Raw genomic sequence first — 24,709 nt, forward strand, 5'->3', positions numbered from 1 at the left:
TATATTATTATATAGCGGGTAGGTATATCTGACTATATAATTTAGAGGTAAATTTATTACATTAAACATAACTTTAAATTATTTTGCACTAATTCATATCGCTGGTTAGAGCACAAAACTTATGTAAATCTCATATAACATATTAGATAATAATATATTCCACGAATATGAGTGTATAATATCTCTACGATTCGATTTTATAATATAATTATGTTTCTCATAATATTTTTTCTTTAAAAATGAACGATACTGGCCATTTTAAGAAAATAATTAAGGGAAGGAAATTTTTTTGAAATAGGTCCCCGAAATAAAACAAACTGATTATTATTTATTTATTGTTAATCTATCAATTGTAATCGGTCTTACAATATTACACTTATTATGTCAATAATATTTATCAAAAATATATCGTTTATGATTTATGAAATCAATCAATTACGTTCCCCAACTATATTGACCATTCGTTGTTCTTACTTGTAATTATAATACACTTAATAAATAATAAAAAACAGGAGTTAAATTGTCGTGTGGTATTTTTTGGGTACCTAATTTGTTTTATATGTATAATGTACTAAGAGTACCTATACCTAATATCTATGGTATATTAATACTCATAAATTAAACTTGTGGTGTTTAGGTAGATTTTACTCGATTGGAACACGACACTTGCTTAATTATTCACAAAATAATGTGTGTTTTTTTTAATTGTTTTGTTTTTATGAACCGTAGAATATTTTAAATACCATGAAAACTAATTTATAAATAACACAATTATTATTGATTGTAATTAATCATATCAATAAATTCAATCAAAATAAAAAAACATACATTAATATAAGGTTTTTCAAGATCTACTATTAGTAATAAATAATAATTAATAAGCATTAAGTTACAAAATATAAACTACAATTCGAATAATTATTAGTATACCTGTTAATTAGTTGTATCTGTCGCGATTTTCATTGCTACAGTTGTAACTTTCCATATTTTTCAATCCTTGTAACTAGGTATTGTTAAATTACTTTATATTTATATTTATTGAGCGGTATAATATTATTTAGTATACTTCAGGTATTATTATACCAAATTTATTTCAAAATAGGCATTAACTTAATTAAATCTTGTTTGCTCTTATTTGTTAATATTTTAATATTTATATAGATACTTACATCGCTTCTTAAATAAATTCTGATTAATTTCTTATTTTATTATTATTAATTTTTTAAAATATATTCTGGATTATGGGTGAATGTCGTGTTACTGTTAACATGTGTAAAAATATTATAGCTGAAAAAGTGAGGGTTATTATAGGGGATAGTTTTTATAAATATTTTCTGCAAGAAAAATTAGGTATCTTTTATAAGTTAACGTATTTTGAAAAAAAAAATAAGTAAATACCTATTCATAATTATAGTAAAAAATATGTACCGAAAAATTTTTACGACACGCACATTGTTTCTATGAACATTTTAGTCATCCTTTTGGTAATGACTAATGAATTATACGTTTAGTGTTCGGAGTCAAAATATTTTACTAAAATTTATTCTTCAAAAACAATAATAGCTCGTTAAAATTTGTGTTTTTTAAGGTAAAAGTATTGAGACATTTGTGGTTTCAATTATTACAACGTTTTTCTGTAATTACTAATAATTAGTATAGTACTTTTATGAGGTATGTATTACTGTTGGAGCCTGGAAGTTTTTAATTTAATTTAATTTTCATTACTTCTTGTTCCTCAGACTCTTGCTTATTTATCAATCCAAAATTTATATTAATAGTCGATTACTTTAATTAAGTTTTGAATTAAAATTGAAGAAGCAATATTTAAGATATTTGTTTCACAGCAATATTCCTTAAACTTGAAGGGAAATTTATAATCACTGACTGATTTATACGTTTTGAAATTATTTTTGAAGTTTATTATAAATACCTATTACAATTTTAAAAAAATTAAGTAAATTTTTTATTTTATTTATATTTACGCTTGTATTAAAAATCTATAAATATTTTAAATTTTTAAATTAAAATAAAAAGTTTTCTACATATAATACCTAGTAGATTTCTAAAATATTTATACAAAACCCACATACGAAAGGTATTGTAAAAGTTGTATAGTTGTATAAGTACACAATTTATTAGACAATTAGACACACATACATGCTAATGCCAGTGCGAAGATCGTAGTGCTTATTATATTATACTAATAGAATAATTAACTTAAGTCTCAACAGGAAATAAATCAAAACCGATGACCACCAAAAGGAAACAGTTTGTCTAAAATACTAAAATACTATTACAAAGTCTATATAGTGCTGCCTTTATGATCAAAGACACCAATGTTCTTGAGAGGACCATATAATATAAGGGGGTCTTTCATAAGAATTCATGAGATGGTTTGTAGGATGGTTAATAACGACAAGACGGCTATAGGGATATCGAAGACACTTGGAGGTAGGCCGCGTAACATCATTAGTAGTAGCACTGCTTAATGCTTAAAATATTGACGTATAATTTTAAATTACATATAAATATTATTGGACAAACAAAAAGTGTTCATATTAACGAATGGCGGAGGTACTTATTTCAAGTATTGTATCGAAGAGTCATAATAAGTATAGCAAAAGTGATTAGGTACGTTGATTACAATTATTACAAACAAATTTCTATCTATAGAGTATATATTCCTTAATTATAGCATCCATAAAATAAAAATGTTATTATTTTTCAGTACCTACCTATAGTTAGTTACATAAAATATAAAATATATTTTATGAACAAATAATACATTTTTTTAGAAGTTATAACTAGAAGGTATTATTTATTGACTTATAATAATCTTTTATGTTTAAAATACGGGTATAATATTACAACTTGATACTTAGTATTTTTTATTTGCAAATTATAAGCATGAATATTTTAAAATAAACGGAGTTTGATCACAAATTGCGTGAATTGAGATGCGATGACAATATTTATGGTTAATAAACTATTAGTTTTAATATTGATTTTAAATTATGTAGTTATGTCACAGGAAAAATTTGTGTTAGAAGAATGTTCAGTTAGTGTAGTACTATAGTCTATTTTACGGAAAACCTAGCTTTTAAACACATTTTAACATTTAATAATGAAACGTGTAAATAAAATTAAGATTGGATTCTAATTAAAAACAAATTTTAATTACCAATAAAAATTATTCCAATGTCCAAGACGTCACTATTTCAGGTATATTAGTCTTACCTAATACATTTAATTTAATGACTAATTATATCACTGAAAAATATTAATTTAAAAAAATAAGATACAATTTATAGTTATGAAATTTGTTAAATGAAAGTTAGAATTATATTGAGAATACATATTTAATTTTAGCAAACTTTTAATTTGTTAAATGTTTTAAAGAATGTAGACACTAAAAAAACAATCTAAATTAATATGTAACACTAAAAATTGTATAAGTGGATATCATATTTAGTTTTATTTATTATTTTTTAGTAAATTTTTTTAAAATGTTTTACAAGTATATTCATTTTTAATGTTTTATTATGTAGTTAGGTTTATTATTATTGTAAAAAGGATTTTTGTAATTATTCAGTAATTTGCATAATGATTTATTTTAATACTATTAAAATTGATGCATTCGTTTGAAATATCAATTCATAGTCCATAGTAAAGTTTTAGTTCTGAATTTTATGCTGTCAAAATAATCTGATAATTAATAAAAAAAATAGTAAAAAATCGATTTCATTGAGAGAAAAATATGCTTAAGTTATTAGCTAATTGTACACACAGCCCACAATATACACTTTTTCGTGATAATGAATTAGTAACATTTATAAATATTTAAATTTGAGTTATTATTATTCAATATAAAGAATTACATTTTTCAAATAATTATGCATATTTTCTATTTCCCTAATGTGAAATTTAAATACTTGCATATACGAACTTAAGATATAATGTAACTTTAAATTATTTATAATTAATATTAGACACATTTTACTAACCAATTGAAAATGCAATTAATGTATCATAAAAATAAAGTAAAAATTATAGAGGAGAGTAACTCTGTGTGTCTTTCAAAAAAACTCCAGATGATATTACTTCATACTTTGATACAAAACAGTTCAAAACCTTTTCGTTAAGTATAATATATAATGATAATTTAAACATTGATGATATAAGGTCATCTATTTCAAGGTTTTATACATTTTTTTCTACTAAAAATGAAAGGCTGACGGCATCAAACGCTTTGAGTACGTTGCATTTTATGATTCACTGAAATATATAATAATTAATTTTTGGACCACTATCATGGGTATACACTTAAGCCTATTAAATTTGACAACATTATGGAAGTAATAAAAATAATATCTTGTCATAAAAATAAGTTAAAAAACAGAAACTTCCTAACGTCAAAATCAAACATGACTTTGCGACCATAAATATAATAATAATATAACATTTTAAAGTACCTGTATAATAAAGAGGACGAAAAATGGTAAAATATATTTTGAATTCTTGATAGGTTTATACAAATATATACAATGCACGTATTCTATTTGAATAAAACATACATAAAATATTATTACTGTTTAAATGCGTACATAAGTATTTATATAGATATATTTATAAACAAACATCTAATGCGTATGGATAGTATTAATTAATTTAAATCAACGCATTTATATTTTGATGATTTATGCATTTCTCAACTAAAATGATTGCATTATGAAACGGAACAACTTTATGTGTTAATTTATATTACATTATAAGCAAACTGTGAAGTACAAAGTTATAGTCAAAGTTTTGGAACGTGTTAAGAGAGTCTTAATACAGATGACTAGAAGAGTATGTTTTCTAAAAGTTGACATTTGTTAAGTTAGCAATGGTATTTTGTAAAATTAAATATAAGTACAAAGGATTCTAAATAAATATTTTTATAATTTATCTATGTTTATTTAGTCAAATTATCATGGAATACTGTATAAGAAGGTTCTTAGTGAAAAATATTATGAGTTATGACTAAGTGTGATATAGAATTGTATAATAGTATAATAAACATGACGTAAGTGATAATATTGAACGATGATACTAGTTAAATCATTTTTAAACTGTGTAATTCTTTTTTATATTTTTGTAAAATATATAGGTAGGTATGTCAGATTTATACTGTATTGTTAAGTTTAGATACTTATTATTGTATTAAAAATGTATCCATTAGTAATCAGTAATCTTTTTTTTAACCATCATATTATATTTATTTAAGACATTAACTGTATGGTTATTAATTTAAATTACATTACATTTAAATTAAATTACGTTAATCTATTTAAATTTGTACATTGATTTACTTAGGTTACATTATTTAATACGATGATGGAGTTCACTGTTCAGCTTTGTTGATAAAATTTATTAGTTTCTGGATATCTCAGAAGTGGGTATGAGTACTTCATATAGGGTTTCTGGTAATTTCTGTTTGAGGCGTATTTCATCATACTGATGGTATTCGAGAAGTATATGCTTGACCATAATACATGTATATATATATGTTATGTTATATTACACAATATATTATATTCCCATTATAAAACATTTTAAGGCTTAAGTGAGTAGGAAACTTAATTATAATTTTTTGCTTTCGATGATATTTATCTTAATCTTAACAATATTTATATTGTAGATTTAATAACTCTAAAGTTAAGAATTAAAATTTAGAATCTTCTGTTTCAGGAGTTTTAGTCAATTTTTTTATCAACTCTATTAAAATATTATGGACTCGATAATGCTCAAAATAATTGATCAAGGTATAATAACAACTTGGTGGTAAATTAATGTCTACCAACAATAATAATTGTTATTATGCACTATAGTACAATAGTACATTAATCCTATAGGAGTGTCGTATGTATATTAGCTGAAGAAATAAAATATAAATAAGTAAAACTTGTTTATTTATTTTGTGTAACAATATTTTATACAAATATTTAAGAGTTTTGGTATTATTATAATAATATGCTAAATATAAAGTCAATAATATTACAATATTTGTAGGTATAAAAACATTACCATTATATATCATTTAACTTTAATACAACAGTAAGTCAAATATTTAAAATTACCTATTGGTTTTGTTTCTATTTCACTGGTATTGAGCTTGAGCATAGTATGTTTAATGTTTATAAATTTCATGCTTGTGACTAACTAAATTATTATTTTGTTTGATGTCCTAGTTAGTATTATAATATTATGTAGCTATATGAATGTGGCGTTTCTCACAGCGTCACTAAATGTTATCTCCATATTTGCTTTTACTATAATAGTGATAAAGATATCTACGTAAATTAATTACTAAAGTTATTGTATTTGTTTAAGAACTAAAAAAGTATTTGTAATTCAAAAATGATTTTACTATTTTTACTTACTCGAACTGAAATAAAATATAATATAATAAATTGCAATTAATTTAATACAATTATATATTATTCATTCTAATTCTAAATTATTGCTAAATGTTCAAAAATAATTACAGAGACAATGATAAAATATATCTAAATACACCATATATTAAGTTAAAAAAGTGCCTAACATACAATTCAGTTAATGCTCATTTCTATATAAAATACAAACTATATATTATTTACTTTAACAGTAAATTAAATATACAAATAAATGTTATAAATCAGTTTAATCCGATCACAAAGTCCAAGCCACACTGAATAAACTGAAGAATAAACGTATTGGTTTATATTATTTTATTTACCTTCTCGATTTTTCTATTTATTTATTTTTTTTTTTGCTAACATAAACTTATAATTATATTATGTTATATTATATATTTTATACTTTTATATATTTATTATATATTATAACATATATTTAAATATTTAATAAATATGTATTTATAAATTACCTACTTTAATAATTTAGTATACTATAGTTCAATTCTGATTTTGATTTAAAGTGTATACAATGTATATATTATAATGTAATCATTATATGTATACTATACATATAATGATTAAATTATCATGTAGTGTTGATAATATTGACTTGATTAAAAATATTATGTTAATAAAATATAAACATTTTATTTTTAGATAAATTCACATCAAAACACCAGATTTGAAATTTGGATCCAAGTATCCAATTACTAGTTATTGTTTATACATTATACATTGTTTAAATCATAAAATAATTCAAACAACTCAAACTTTTATTATTAATTTGAAAGTCTTGATATATTTTTTGTAAATGTGCATTTTTCACATTCAGTTTTATTTAGATGTCCCAATGAAACATTTCAAAATATTAGAAATATTCTGGATTTTATTTTTCTTTTAAACAAGGACACTTGTATATAGAATATTGATAGAAGCAATAAAGTAAATCAATAAAACTTTTATGAAATATTGATGTATTTAAGAATACAGAATAAAATAATAAGTTTAACAATTTTTAGAATGAAATGCATTATTTTAATTATTATACTTTAATGTATTTATAATTTTTTTTATTAATAATATACAGAATAGTTGTAGAGACGTATATGGTTCAATATGTAAGTACAATCGTTATTTTTTTATGAATCTATTTGTTTAGAGTGATTGTGCATATTATAATGATTTAAACCAAAGATACATGCTTTAGTTTGTATTGTAGATGTGTTCCCGTGTGTATTTATGTCTAATAGCTTATGGTAGATCTTTATTTATTATATGGAATTAACTACTTAGGGTAGGTATAAATAAAAATGTATATAAATTTAAAAGTAGGGACAACATTTGTATTATGCATTTCTATTCGTAGGTTATTGAAAAAAAAAAATAACTAAAAGATTTTTTATTATATAAAATAATTTAATTGGGTGTTAGTGAAATTCAATTCCAATAATACCTATCACGAAATGATTTAACACGATAAACTCGAGTATATTGTTTTAATTAAAAATTAAATATATACATAAATATAATTTTATTGTAGGTATTATTTATATAGTATACCGATGAGTCTAATCGATATATTTTCTAAACCTACTTGCGTAGAGTTTATGTTTGGTATGAATGGACTGAATTTAATGTCCTGCGGAGTTAAGTGCTAATATGTATTTTTATAGGATTAAAGAATTTTTTTTTTTATTATCATTTTTAATTTCTTTTAACGCCATTTCATCGTCCACTGGGACTGCAGGACCCTTTTTTTGTTTACCCGTACCTGAATAAGACAAATGAATCATCGCGTTTCACGGAATACTCAACTTAGGGGTAATGTTTATAACGTCCGACCCGTGACTCATTTATGCCGTGGTTTTTATATTACTTCCCCGTCAAGTTCGATGGCCAGTCGTCATCAAACCGCACGCACATGGCAGTGAATCATGTGGAGCCCGCGCGCGGTCCCCACCAAAACGGTTTTAGACACATAAAAATATTCGGTTCACATGTATTATACACTATACACGCACACACACATGCACGCACGAGCCTCTTGTGTGGAAGAAGTAACAATACCGATGCGACTGCCAAATGGCCCAGTTGCTTCCATGTGGTTTTGACTTTACGATGTACTGCCGCGTGCGCGTTCAAAATTGTTGAACCTAATGTGCGATGTTAAGATCTAAGTCCGGAAAATATTATTTGTTCGAATCTAAGTGAATAGTGCGATAAAGCTGCATAGTAATTATTATTATTATTATTCGGTTTCAAACGAAAATGAATTTTAAAAGATGAAGTCGCTACTGTTGATTTTGTTCATCGCTCAAACTGTAAACCAAATTAGAGGTAAATCATTATATTATTTAAAAACAACTTTTTTTTTATGTTAACGAATTTTCATTTATACATTTGTTATGTATTATTTATAATGATTTAAACTCGATTCAAATTAACATTATTATGATTTAATATCAAATATTTACATGGAAAATGTTGTTGGTATACACATTTTTATAAATAGATCAAATAATAATAATTACTGTATTCTTTGTAATTATGTATTTAGTATTTATAAAAATTAACTGAATACATCAAAATAAATATGTTGTTAGATGTTTTAGCCAAATATTACTATAGAATTTAAAATATTTTAATATAATATAGTATTTAGTATCCAAGTAACAACTATTAAGTAGTATATATTTAAATTAATTTTATCTCATAACTTGTATTTTAAAATAAATTATTGTTATGTTTCTGCACTAGCCCATATACCTATATTTTTCAATTTAAATATAAATTATTTACTTTTATAAATTTGATAAAAAGTTTAAGAAAAAGTAAAAGATTTTTTAGTAAGGTAAATTTACAGGAATAAAAATAAGCCATTAAATTAGCGTAACACAATTTTGTAGTATTTTAAAACTATTAAAACTTATACAAATCTAAAAAAGTTTTGTGAAAAGCATGAATTGTATATATTGTTGGTATTCACGTGAGTTATTGGGTCTAAAGTGGGTCAAATACATACATTATAATAAGTTTTGAATGGCATATACGTTTTAAGTTCAAAGTGACCAAAGAACGTAAGAGTAAATCATTCAAAATTAGACACTAAAATAATATTTTTTTAATCTTTCTAGTTTTAATCCTAAATATGCTTGAGGTATACGCAGAAAACCATAATATTTATAACTCGTGTTGCTTATTAGCCAGTTGTAATGAATGGGACATGAACATTAGCCAAACATTCGGGTTACTAAAGCCAAATATGAGAATTTTTATATTTTATAGTACGGATGTTGCGAGTCATAAGTTTGTTACTATTATATTTCTTTTACGAAGTAATCATACAGTCATCAATAATTATTGAGGGTTGCTAATATTTAAACTTAATTTTCAGTGCTGTTAACATAGCTAATAAAATAAAACATCGTTTAAAATAATATAATTGCTATTACACATTAAATTGTACTCGGTATCATGTATCATAAAAAATTATGGTCACATAATACTTATATTATTAAATACTAAATACAAAATAGTACACGTTGACAACGTTTTATTAATTTCCGTACAATCCTAATGTTTTTAACGGCCAGAGACATCGTACGCAATCGTAATACCTACTCTATGGAGCAAATTTATGCAAGCTTACGATTTGTCACTGATATTTATTATTATTTCCAATGCAGATAGTGATTATAATTACTTACCTACTTACTTTATTAACTAAATAAATGATGTGTTAACATCGTATGATTTTTTAATTACTAAAAACCCATTCAATTTTTATTTTATAATTGTTTTGTTTTCAAAAATTAAATGGATTTAACAGATCTTGAATAATATGTAGATTGTTTTAATAGGTTCGTTAAACATTTATTAAATAGGTGTATCCAAATCTCTAATACATAAGACGAATTAATGAAATTTTCAAAACAATTATTTCTATAGAAAACATAAGATATCATACTTAGTCTCTGTGTAAGAACTTAATACTAAGTTATGTAAATTTTTGTATTTTGTATTTGTACATTATATTACGATTATGTGGAATAAAATGATAGTTTTATATTCTACTGTATAGAATTATTATTATTTCCATGCATCAAATTGTATTGCACATGATGACTAGTATGCGTCCACATTTTAATACCATTTAATGTGTACTACATCTTCTGAAGTTGTGTGTTAATTATTTATTACAAATGCTTCAAGTACTATAAACTATAGTTTGGTTTAAATCCCTTGGAGCCTTTAAAAGTAACCACATTGACTAGCCTGTAGTACCTAATGTTCTTAATATTAATATTATATTGGACACGTTGTAGTATAGCACTATAACTGTCACGAATAAAATATATATTTTATTATTTACAAGTAATTTGTCTTAATATATATGTCTTATGTTAGAAATACATGTACTAAGTATTAATGGGGTTTTTGTTTTTTTTTTTTTTTTTTTATCTAATAGTAAATTATTACAAATCATCTCCAACACGAAACACCCATAATTGTAATAATAGTACCTATAATATAACTTTTAGTATAAAAATATCGTGTTACATGAATATAGTAGTTTATGCTCATATAGTCTGTCTGATTCCCCTAAAACTACTTAGCATTAAACAGTTATTACAAACACTTTTTTTAATAGGGGTTAAGCATGTATAACTTATTATAGTGTCTTAGTCATACAATATTATCATTATAAAAACGGAAATAGTAATTTTGTAGAGACGCAACTTCCTGTAAAATATCGTTTTATTAACGTACTATAATTTGAAAATATATTGATTTAAATAAAATGAAGGAGTTTTAAAGCAGCGATATAAATGTATAATTGTAGCTTTGTAGGTAGCTATCCATTAATCAATTTATATATTATCACCTGTTTTCATCTGTTATGTAGCTATATATAAATATATGTTAAATTCTTATATTATGTTGTATTCAATATTATAATTATAATAATAATTAATATTCATAATATTATTGTATTTTACATTGTGATGAATAATGTTCAAATTTTATGAAAATGTAAAGAATTATTTTAAAAATAAACTATGATTATGAAAACAGCTATTAATTATAAAAGTAATAGGAAAAATACATCCAATGAGCATTTCGTTATTTCATTCTCATTTCTCTATATAGTATTTACGAGTTTAAATGAATTATAATTTATAAAGCAATAACTTTTAATGTTGTACTCCCTAATAAAAACCAATACATACAAATGTATATTATTAAAAATAAAAACACACGGTGATAACAATATACGAAATATATATTGATGGTATAATAATATAATGTGTTTCAAGGATAGGTTAGACGAGGTTAGGAGAGCAACTACATAATCAATATTAATATTATAAAGTTGAAGAGTAAGAGAGTTTGTATGTTTGAATGAGTTAATTTTGGAAACGAATAGACTAATTTCAATAAAATGTATATCAATAGATTCCTTGAGACTCAGTAGATGTTCTTAGCTTTTTTTTTTCAACCTCTATAAGTTGATATATTCACGCATATAATATATTTCATTTTGGCTAATGGTAATCGAATCATTTTTGTTTATATACATGGTTGCAATGGGTTATAGATATAAAATCTAAAAAAACAATTAATATAGATTAGCCGACCCACCGGCCACCATGCGTTACTATTGGGTATTTTTTTTAAATAAAATAACATAATATTTAGTTTCTTATTTGTTATTAAAATGTACAACAAAAGGTAATGTCACTAATGTCTTTATACTTAAAGCTTATAGACTAAAAATCTATTTTACCAATGTTGACAAAAGTTTCAGAGATTGTTTTTAGAGGTATGGAGAAAGTTTAGGGAATAGTTTGAACCACTATCAAAAATATATCAACTTATCAAGTGATAGATCGAACCGGCAATACGAAGATTGCCCACCTCGGTAGAATTAGTTTACAAAGCAAAGTACATTGATGACGATTTGCCTGTGAATTTACTGAGGTACACTACAACTGAGATACATTTGATATATTTTCGAAACGGTATAAGAATATTGTTTAATGATATTATATTAGGAGTATATATATTTTTCAGAAATTTACGTAGGAACAACTCGTAGAAGAATGGAGTTTGAATTTAAAATAACTGAAAGTGCGATGGCGTGAAATACCAAGGTGTTATATAGATAGTAAATAATTATAATGAATTCAGTTTATAAATAATAATATACTGCTTTCGGATATTATGTTTAATTACAAACAAATGCGGTATAATATCTTTCGTGTTGGGCGGTGGGTGTGATGGTACTACAATTATGGTGTAGTGCATCTGTTTTCACACCTATTCGCACATGTGTTTACCCCTTTGCACTTACACGGTTCTCGTCTACATGACTTTGGAATTTCTTCGTATAGCTTTGTGGCAGGAATAGCTCTTAAAAAATATTTCACGTAAACCTTTATCCCAAGAAAAGTATAAAATACTTAGTTCTTTTTTTTTAATTTTAATTTAATTTAATTTTGTATTAGCCTCCGCCGCATTCACCGCCCACTGGATTAATTCTTTTTTAAAACAGTTTCATTCCTACACGCTCCCGATTTAAAAAGGGATTCCTGACCTCGTGACCGTCCAAAGAAATGCGTTAGTTCTTTTTTTATAATGAACTATATTATACGCGACGTGTACCACAACGTTCGTGCTTCGACGTTTAAGTATAATAATATACTCCGTATAAATACTCTTAGGATTTCTGTTATTGCCCATTGTTTGGTTTTTATCTATGTTCACGTTGGTAGTCAATACTACCAAATGTAGTATCATTTTGTAAAATCTATACCTATACTATATAGTCAACCCTTTCCCTTGAACAGGTTACTGTGAGGGGCGAGTGAGGCCATAATGATTTATATTTATTCACGAAAAATATCTCAAATGACAGCGAACGCGCTAGTATTTTTATACCTGTCTTATGTGCGTATACACTATACATCCTAATCATATATTTATTATACATTTTCGATTTTCTAAATTTGTTTATCTCGGATTTGTTTTTGAAATCTAGACGTGATCATATTTTAAGGATTGTAGCTGGCTGGTGTCTGGCTATGTATAATACCCATTTTCCTAAAAATCCACTTATCTTTTGTTTATTGCAGATTACAGATAGTATTCCTTTTAAAAATAAAATAAATGTGTACGATCAATAGAAGCTGTAATATTGGTTACCTTTATGTAGGAACAATGTATGAATGGGTAATTTAAAAAGAATTTTTTTATTTTAGAACTAATTTGATTTTGATGTTTAAATAGATTGTGGTATTGTAATAATAATTGTAATTACTCAATATTTATAACATTTTATACATTTTTTGTTTTTGTGATCATCGGTTGTTGTCCTCGATACTCTTTTCATAGGCCCCCTCATACGCTTGCTTTTCCTACGATTCCATTTTTAGAATTCCATCATCTATAAATATTTCGTTGGCCGGACAACAACAACCACTAATGTTTCTTGCTCGGTATATAAATTAGAGTTATTTTTTACTGTCCAACCATCAAATAACTTACAATCAGCGGCTTCCTGTCAATAATTTGCACACGTTACTGCAATAATAAACATTCGAAAGAATCAAAAAATTGAAAGTTATTAATTATTTTTCATTTTTTATTTCTATGCCCGTTATATTATTGTGCCATAGATACAACTTTTAACATTGAATTGAAAATGTATTGTTTCGTGTAATAATTATTTTGATTAATTTCATACACTTTATTTTGATTGTACGTACTTAAAACATATTGTAAGTGTTTTTTTTTTTTTGATTTGTTATATCATATATATTTACTATACGATTGACGGAGTAATATATTATAAGCAATTTTGTCCATATTTTTAATATTAATTTATTTTAAATCAACTATATTATTTGAATCGTTTTTACTTATATTTAACTATATAGTGAAACCATTGATGGTCTATCGTGTTTATTAATTTAATGTATTTTATTTATTTAATTTATTCTATTATTTTAATGGAATATAATAATTATGTGCAATACGTGTTATAACATGTAAAACGCAAACATTAACCGGATTGTATAAAATATTATACCTACCTACGAAAGTTACAGACAAGAGACTGATTTAGATACAACGGACGTTTTGGTTTCGAGGTTTTGTTTTAATTGTATAAATTATGCAAGTTGAAATTTAGAGCTCAATCCGAATCAGTTTACCTTAACGGAAACTTTTACTCGAGGGACCCGAATAATAGCGGACCAACGACGGGTGTGATACAAGACGCCAATTCCGTGAAATTCGATACGCTCGAAAGCGCTTAAACGGTAACGAGAATATTATGTTAGACACACACACTTCGGACACTTTTTTAATTGACTTTTAGATAGTGCTGTGCCGCGGTGACCTAATGCGAAATCGATCTTTGGCGTCACGATCATTAACAATGACTATCTAAAAACGGTTATATACAGTACAATACTATAATCTAATAATCTGTGCATAAGTGTTCACGGATAATTGGGATTTAGACGAATATCAAGCCAATGATCTATATATTATATTTTGGCACACGACAATATTCCAATATTATTATTTGCTATTATATAATAATGTACAGACACTTGATTTTGTATACATTATATGTGAACAGTTTTCGCCACCGTTCTAGTGATGGCGGTGGAGATACTCACTGTGATGCATAAAAGGACACAAGTCGGTAGCTATTAGCTATTAACCAATTGACGTCTGTGGAGCTTACGATCTCGTGTCGTATATTATTATACAGGACGGTACCGGTACGTTGGAATGTACGTAAAAATTAAAAAGAAGAATGGAAAAAAAAATCCTAAAAAAACATCACGAAACACAAACGGTCGCATTAACACTGATATGTATGCGCCATGTGTACGTCCGAAGAATAATGCGCATCAGTGTTTTAGGTGTGTATATTTTGTGGCGAGTGCCGCCGCTCAAGTCCACGTGTATCTAACCCAATCGGCCGCGACGGTGGCGACGGAGCCGACGACGAATTTTATTATTATCCGTAAATTTCGATGCGAAGAAAATGCACGTCTTGCATAAAAGCGCTTCATTTCGTGCTCGTTTCTACGGTCGGCGACACTGAACCGGATCCAAGAGTAGGAAAAACAATAGGCGACAAATTTCGGAAGAGGCGGCTGCCACGATTTTATGGTGTCAAAATGTATCGTTATTATAATAATATTATAATACCGTTCGCCGTTTGGCTGGCTGTCGTGCGCCAGCGCTCGTGTACTTGCACCGCGTGTCTGACGACATCTGTTCGGTGTCCCCGCACACCGTTTATTGTTATATTATTATTGTTATTATTGCGAGCTGCAGTCGCATTTTACTACCTACAACTCGGTGTTATATCAACGGTAGCAGCCCGTCCTGATCGTATTGTGTGTGTATCTCCCGCGCGAGCCACAATACCGCACCACCGCCGCCGCCGCGCGTCGTCATCATCATCGTCGTCGTCGTCGTCATCGTATTATTATTATTATTATTATAGATATCTACACAGTACATATAATATTATATTATTGTTATTATTACACTACAATACACATTATATTATTATATAATATTCCGCGTGTCCCCGTGCGGCTTTTGAAACGAGCATTTACTCCTATAGCTGCAGTATAATACGTGTCTGCGCGAACGTGTCCCGTGTGTGTGTGTGACTCATTGACTGCGTCCGTCAAAAACTCGGGTCACCCTCCGGTGTCTCGTCGTCGTATATTTTATTGCGCACATTCAAAATAGAATTTTACCTCCTCCCCCTACGCGCACACCGCTGCCCCAGGATCAACCCGAGGTATTAATACGTCCGTATCGGATGGCGGCAACGACCGTACCGCAAGAAGTTTTTATTGCCGCCTCGGATGTTCATATAAACGCACATCGGCCCTGTACACAAAACCTTACTCCGCAACGCGCGAAACGTACTACACAAATCACACTTTGCACAGAACAACCCCTTGCTGATATTATTAAACTGAGCTTTAACATCATATATCGTGTGTGTATTAGTGGTTTCGCGGATGGACGCGATGTACGCGGTGTACGCATCGGGATAGATGAGCTTTTAAATAGAAGTACGAGTGCACAGCGATCGAACGATATAACATAATCATTATTCGTTTTTTTATTAAATAATAATTTATACAGCCGTGGAATTTTATTTCGTAAATTTTTACACGCCTCGACCCGTTGATTCGACATTTTTGAACGTAATTATTGTTCATTATGGTTTTATACGCTGAACGCTAGAGGATGGTCGACAAAAACTAAAAATTTAAGTCATGTTAGATCGTGTTTGACTCTAAAGCACATATTATTTTCGTAACTATGTGCGACGATGAGATATTAATTATTAAAGACGTCACATTTACCACTAAATAACGTGTACCTACGCTGAATAGTGAACGTATTATATTTGAACCTCCGTGCATCGTTGTCATGTGTTAAAATTGTTAAGATCTACAGTTTTGGGTTAAAATTATATTTTGATTTCATTTTTAAACATAACACTATGATTTATAAGTAATGACTTTTATTATTTTTAGTGGAAATAATTGAGTATTTTTGTGTACTTTGTATAAATAAATGCATTATATTATTTTTATTTCATATTCCTATTCTCTATCTTAACGAGATGTTACTACAGCCATTAGGTAATTATCGGAGTTCCTATTGTTTTTAAGTTGCTTCCCAGCAATTTATGTTTCTTACTTTTTTTTTTTTTAACTCAAAGTGCCTGCTGGATTATTTTTAAGCACTATTGAATTATTAATTTATTAGGGGTTTCTTAAACATAATTAAGTATAATTAAAAATAGATAAAAAAAATTAAACGGATGACGTATAAAATAATAAAAAAAGGAATAAATATATCTTCAATAACTTTATAAACGTATTAAATATCTTTTAAAGCACTTTATTCATTAATATAATTATAAAGACATAATATAGTTTATTAAAATTAATTGATTGATTAATTTATATATTTGTTATACATAATAAAAAATATAATTATAAAAGATAATTAACATAGTTCAGTTTTACGTTATAAATTATAATTTAAGCAGTTAAATATTATAAGTCGTTACAAATTTCTAAAATTATGTTGGTATTTATTTGATACATTTTAAATAAATTGCAGCCTAGTAATGTCATTCGAATCTATTTTTTTAATTTCATTATTAATATAATTACTAATTAGTTTTGTTTACAGTATTTTTTTAAAATTTTATTTAATAGTGTTGAATTATTATTATCTCTTTATTTCCAATATAGAATTGTTACTTCATACTTTTTGACTTTTACTTGAAATAAATTTCATATGTATAGTACATATTATACATATTAATAAGATGTGAAATAATTTTTTCAGCATTAGAAAAATCAAAATACCTGAATAAATCCATAAAAAACAAAAACTATTTTCAAATATTTAAAAACACTGTTAAATTATAGTTCTTTAATGTAATACTTATACTAAAAATGACACAATTTGTGTGCACCTTTTTTGAAGATAAAACTAGAAGTAAATATGGATGAAATTCAAGTGACCTCAGGAATTTGTGTTAATTATATACTTAAAAATAAATTATTTAACAAATAAGAAAATAGTTTTTATATTTTATAATTGTAAAATCATAAAGTAAAAAAATATTAAATTTATTATGTAATATAATTTATAATGTATCTTCATAATTATAATTTTCCAGTATAATACTTTATGAAGATTCTGCAAGAAGTGGTAAAACCATTATGAAAACTCTGTTAAAATAATTATTTTGTATATTGGGTTAATTGTCTCCATTGTGAATTTTTCAAGCGTAAATGAATACTACTGGCGAAATTCGAAAAATATTAAATTTAATGACCTTCTATAAGTTTGGTATAGTTAATTTATTTACTAAAAGTGAGTCTTGGATATTTTGTCATCAACATATCCTTAGAGTCCATCACTTAGTCTGATGCATACTTACTGGATTATGTAAACATTATGTTTATATTAATTTAAATATAATGTTTTATTATTTTGTAAATTTTTAGTATAGGTAGTATGGTTCAATTGGATTATTCTTAAATTTTTATTTTTAAATTCTGCTAAAAACAAAATAAATATAGATAATTAATAAAATATTGTAACAATGTGAAGGTTGAAATTATATTATGTTTTATATAGAATATGATTTGTTATTTAGTTTGTAGGTATAACGTATATGAAGTTGATTATTATACACTTTATCTAAAGGTATATGTTACTTAATATTTTATGTCAATTTAACATTTGTAGTGCAGTTTTTAATATAATATTATTCGTTTAATTTTATCCGGAGGCTAATAAACTTTATTTTATAGTTCAAAAGATAAAATGTTTAAATTCTACGTTTTGTATAATGATAATGTTCAAATTAACTAAATTAAATCGTCAGTGAAGCTCTTGATAAAATTAAAAGAAACATAACTTTATCTTGCAATGTAAAAATAAATCAAATTAAAAGCTGTTTATCAAAACATGTCGTTTTGAATTATTATAAATTGACAGAAGTAGTTTTAAAATTTTTTTATATATCTATTTAATCGCTTAGTGATATTAATTAACCTAAATTTACATTTTTTATGAGAATCATTAATATGTGTCCATTCAGGGAACGATTAAATCGTGGAACAATATTTTAGATACAATCATTCAAAATGTAATCATATATATAATATATATAATTATTTTTAAGCCACTTCATGAATTAGCATTGTTATTTTTATCATTTTTATTATTATCCTGACCTTGGATTTATAAAGTTATATATTTTTTTAATATGCATGGAAAATTGTCTATAAATACATTTTTTGGCATCATTGGAAGGGATTTAATTTTATGTGACTTCGTTATACAATATTATTAATTATTATTACGTATTTATTAACAAAAATAAAAATTAACCTTTATATTTAATATTGTGTACAAATTTATTCAGTTATTTTTATATTGGAAAAATAAATTAAACATTGAAATATGCTTCAGTTATTTTAATTTTATTTTTATATGAATTTGCTATGACTTAAATATAATATAATAATTTAGTTTTTACTATGATATAAAATAATTTTATAACATTTTTATTTTAAAATACAATCAAAATAATGTAAAATATAAAAAAAAATGCAGACAATGGCTTAACATGTTGTTGCTTGCGTTTAATTTTATTAATCACAAAATTAAAGTCACATTAAGCTATTACCGAAATTATACCATACAACTAATATTACATCTTAATAAATTATAGTTAGTATGTAATTATTGTTTCGAAAATGTTGATGTGAAATAAATAAAATTTCTAAAAACTTGACATATTGAAGTAGACAATGTACCCGAATAAATATTTTACATTCGATTATTGAGATTATTGTAAGTTAAATTACAATTTAATTGTATTTATTTTTAGTGAACGGACTCTAAAAAAATCAAACGTCTTTTAATATTCAATTGTTCAAGGCAGTTGGATAATTTTTATTACAAATTTAAATCCCTTTAGGTAAACTATTACTGCTTGAATTTTTAATGAAATAAGGAGTTAAAAGAGAAATATAATAATATAATAATGAACTAAATTCTTCCATAAATATAAATGTATTCATTTTTTTTCTTTTTTAATATCTTGTGAAAATTAAAACAATTCATCGTTCTATTGTCGTTCCGCATCGTTAAAATGAAATTGCAAAACTTTTATTTATATAATTATACGTGTATTTAAGGAAATAAATTTTTTTAGTATTTTTATAGAAAATATAATTATATCTTTGATTATATTTTAAACAATGAACTTGCTAAAAATTAAATATTTATTATATTGTTTAAATTGAATTTTTTTTATCATGCATTTATAAAATAATATTAAAAAAATTAAAATTCATAAATTGTATCCATTAATTAAGATTTTTTTTTTGGCTTGTGTTTGATATTTCTGTGGTAGAAATAACAATTTTTTTGATATATCTTAATAAACTTTTGTGTTTGTGCCTGTAAGACAGTTAACGCTTATTTAATATGGTAATTTGCATAATATTACTATATTAGTGCGCATGTCGGACCTTGTTAGCGAGCATAATGATAAATGCGATCTCATAATTTCAGATAATGATAAATGTTAGACAATGCCGCTTGTCTATTAGCTGTTAGATTAGTTGGTCTGGATGGACTGTTCTATTTAATATATAGTGGACAGTTAAATTAAATGATTGCTTGCCCGGACCTTAATAAGAGGTTTTTGGAATTATTAGTGGCAGACCCTCATGCCCCCACCATCTGTTATCGCCCTACACATTACAGGTGGTATGGTAGTTTTATTTAAAACTGCTGCTGTTCACAAAAATACACCCGAGGGTATTGGCCGTCCTATTGTTATAACCCCCGTAACGTTCCGATATGCGCATATAGATTTTAAGGACATAATTTTGAAAATTTAAATTTATTCCCCAGGGAAATTTTGCTCAACGATATGATACATGAACTAAAATTGAAAGAAAATTTTAGATTGTAACCACGGGCATGTTTGATTGAATGGCTTGTGAAATGTATTATCATGTACAATATTATTCATATCTAATGTCTGCCCAGTTTATAGAAACACCTTTCTGTATTTTCATATGATGTAAACCTGAAACACGAGAATAATAATGTGTGTTTAAATAATATTTTATATAATTCATACTTAACACTTTATATTTACAAAATAATAAACCATTGATTTAAACAATAAAGATTGGGGGTAGGCATATTTTGACAATGTTTTTTTATTAAAAAAGTTATAACAATTTTTTGTCATGTTCATATTGGGACTTTTTTTTAGAGTGTATTCCAAATAAATGCAGTTTGATGAGGAAAAATAATAAGAATATTGAAATAAAATATATTGTAAACTAATGACATTCTCTTAAAGTTTTTTTTTAAATTTTCTCGTTGTCTTCGCGTATCTGCTCGGTGAAATTTTATAATCATATATTTATTTATTCAAAATAAGACGTGATTTTACGTTATTTTCGGTCGTAAAACTTGAGGTACCTTGAGTGTCTTCTAAAAGCATTCTATAGCGCTTTAATCCGCCACGTTTCCAGAGATGCAACTAATGGTAGCGGATTTAACACATACTCATACATTTTGATAGGTCCCAAAAAGCAGAAGGTGGCATCTGCCTGAATGGTGGATGGGGGGATGGGGTCAAAAAACGACTACTTTTGACATGCACTGTTTTTACGGTCCTTATCAATCTTATGTTTTAGAGCATGTGAGCCGGTGGTTTACCGTATGCGCCATTATTACTTTTAAAAGTAATTAAAGCCAGTCGGGTGAGAGTCTCGTTGATGGATTGCCCGTCGGCAGATGGTCACCAATTTACGAGACACGTTTCCCTATTATCTGTGACCACAACCGAAACGGTTTATAAACAATTAAAAAAAATGTATATATATGTTATAATATAATAGTATATTACATTAAAAAAACCAAACAAACAAAATTATCGACATAATTTGTTGTGGGTTCTTTTTTCCATTCGTGTTGGATGTATTCAATTTCACGGCGCATCTAAACTCTTCACGGCCGGCTTACGCGTGGCTAAACATTGACTCCCATCATCGTCAGTGTGCCGCAATCGATATAAAACGGTTCGAAATTTTTATGAAGACGAAAGATAAAAAAAAAAAACCTATTCACAAACTTGCTAGAATGACTAGTGATGTGTTGGGACGTGATGCTGTACGCGAGAGAATTTTGATATGAGCAATTTCGGAAACGAATAAACGCACGTAAGCACTGATTATATAGTTTTTTTTACGCTTCAAACAAAAAATAAATATATTATATTCTAGTAGCTGATTTAAATATTGGACATTTTATTTATCAAAATATTTATGAATTATTTATTTTATTATTTTTATAAAATGAGTAGTACCTATTATGGTCTAATTATTATATTTCCTGATCATATGTTTGAAACATATTCGTAATTCAATATCATCTTTTTTATTTAATAAATTATAACTTATAAGCTTGAACTTTAAACCTCAACGAAAAGTTTAATGCAATATATAACATTGTAAGTAAAAATCCATTATTCGTGTTTATTTTCAGAAACTTAGACCACACAAAATATTTTTTTTTATGTAAATCATTAATTATTTATTCCAAAAAAATTAATGATATTAATTACAGTATTTATTATATATATATGTATATATAATTTCATAATGATTTTAGGTATTCTACATACATAATATATTATTTTCATACGCAGCTTATTTTGGTTTTTAAAATTTTAATTTTTCGTTATCTCATGTTAAACAAATCTTAAATAAACAACCATGGTTTAGTTTAAGTTAGGTACTATTTTAAACTAGTAGTTGCTGAGTTATAGAGAAGTAAAGTTTTTAGGGTTTTACATCCCTCTAAAACATAAACAAATATTCATAATCTCATAAATAGTATAACCATGAAAATGTAAATCATTTTTGTATAATAAATTTATATTTCATATACATAATATGTTTAACTACGTTAACCAAATCGAATCTCACAAAAATAATCTTATTCTTTCGTCAACGATAAGTTATATTATGTTTATGGATTGGTTGAATGATTGGGAAAAATTAATTTAATTTGAAATGTACCAGGTACCTATTATACCTATATTAATTTAGACGTTTAAAAGTTAATTTTATTAATTATTATAAAACCATTAATCAAAATGAATACTGTTGAGTCAATTGAATGTATCAATTTAAAGTCTAAATTAAATGACATAGGTAATTACTAATTAATATATACCAATTTTAAATTTGTTGTAATGAACATAACATTTAAACGATACAATAGTTGTGATCACAATAATAATTTCGATACTAGTTCCTATTTAGTAAGATTAAATTGATTTATCTCCATATGATTTATTTTTCATATGTATTTTATTTATTATGAATTGATTTGAAAATGTAAATATAATTTTTATTATATAGCTTATAAGTTTCTAAGAATTGGATAATATTTAATTAAAAAACTCAAATTGCATTATTTTCTTATCAAGAATAACTTATGAAGGAAGTTTACTGTGAAAATTAATATAAAAATAATACATTATACAATGTGGTTATGAAGATGTAACAACAATCAATAAATAAAATGAAATACAATTAAATATATAAAGTTTGTAGTATGAAATTAACTATCATACATTAGAACAGTACGACATAAGAATTAGATTGTTTTTACTTCTACTTTAACATTATTGTATTATTTGAAAATAATTGAATGATAATAGTACGAACATTTTAAATTTGTTGAAATATGATACGTTTAAATTTTAAGAATACATTTTTTTTTAAATATTTATTATTATTTACATAAAATATTTTGGATTCTGAATATTTACAATACCGATGTATACTTTGTTTTTTTGCATATTTATTATCGGTCATCTTATTGTATAATGTATATAAAAAAGATTTAACATAAACCAGTTACAATAGTATTGTTAACAATAACTAAATTTAAAATGTATTTATACAATGAGTTTGTTTGTTTTATCAATTGTAATAAAACTATCATGGAAATCATTTAATAATATCTTTTTGAAAGTCGTAGTTTGTTCAAAAACAATGGAATTAAAAGTGCTTTTTGGTATTGTAAATTATGTTTGAAGAGGCAAAAACGAAATTCTATGTAGTCTTGCGTATATACAGTATACACTGTAGATTCTGTGTATTATACAGTGTAAACAATATTGTCACTATAAAAAAAAGAACAACATAATACGAAAAACACGTACTTTTTTATGTCATTCCTTTGAAGTCACTAGAGTGGTTTTGCCTAAAGCACAATGTGATGTGAGGTGTTAAAATGCACACTTGCAGTTTTTTCTTTTAGAATAAAGTTCAACCGCTAACAATCACAATTAATTTGTTTTTTTTTTTTTAGTTAATTAAGATTTTTTTTTATTGAAATTCTCTAATTCAAAATAATTGTTGAACAAAAATCAAATTTCGTTCATGAATACTAATTAACTCATTCAATTCGTGTGTTCCTCTTATTGAACACTGTTATATATTATATTGACGATAGACCATGAAATTTCAAATCCATTTAACAATATACATGTATTACATATACTATGCTAGTATGGACACGGACTTAAGGTCCCAGCCAAATTAGCCGGTTGCACGTTATTTAGCGACCGCCGCGAAAGA

The 24,709-nt window shown here is 25.8% G+C and overlaps 1 protein-coding gene across 1 annotated transcript in view; it reads left to right on the top strand.

The window, feature by feature from the left end:
* Positions 1-8,448: 8,448 nt before the first annotated feature.
* The window catches only part of LOC114122392 (lachesin-like), a 70,978-nt gene continuing 54,717 nt past the window's right edge, over positions 8,449-24,709 (top strand). The window contains exon 1 of the mRNA XM_027985041.2: positions 8,449-8,777. Within this exon, the coding sequence (XP_027840842.2) occupies positions 8,723-8,777 (55 nt within the window). The 5' untranslated portion in view covers positions 8,449-8,722. The remainder of the gene's footprint in view (positions 8,778-24,709) is intronic.

The sequence above is a fragment of the Aphis gossypii genome, chromosome 1 (genome assembly GCF_020184175.1).
Source record: "Aphis gossypii isolate Hap1 chromosome 1, ASM2018417v2, whole genome shotgun sequence".
NCBI lineage: Eukaryota > Metazoa > Arthropoda > Insecta > Hemiptera > Aphididae > Aphis > Aphis gossypii.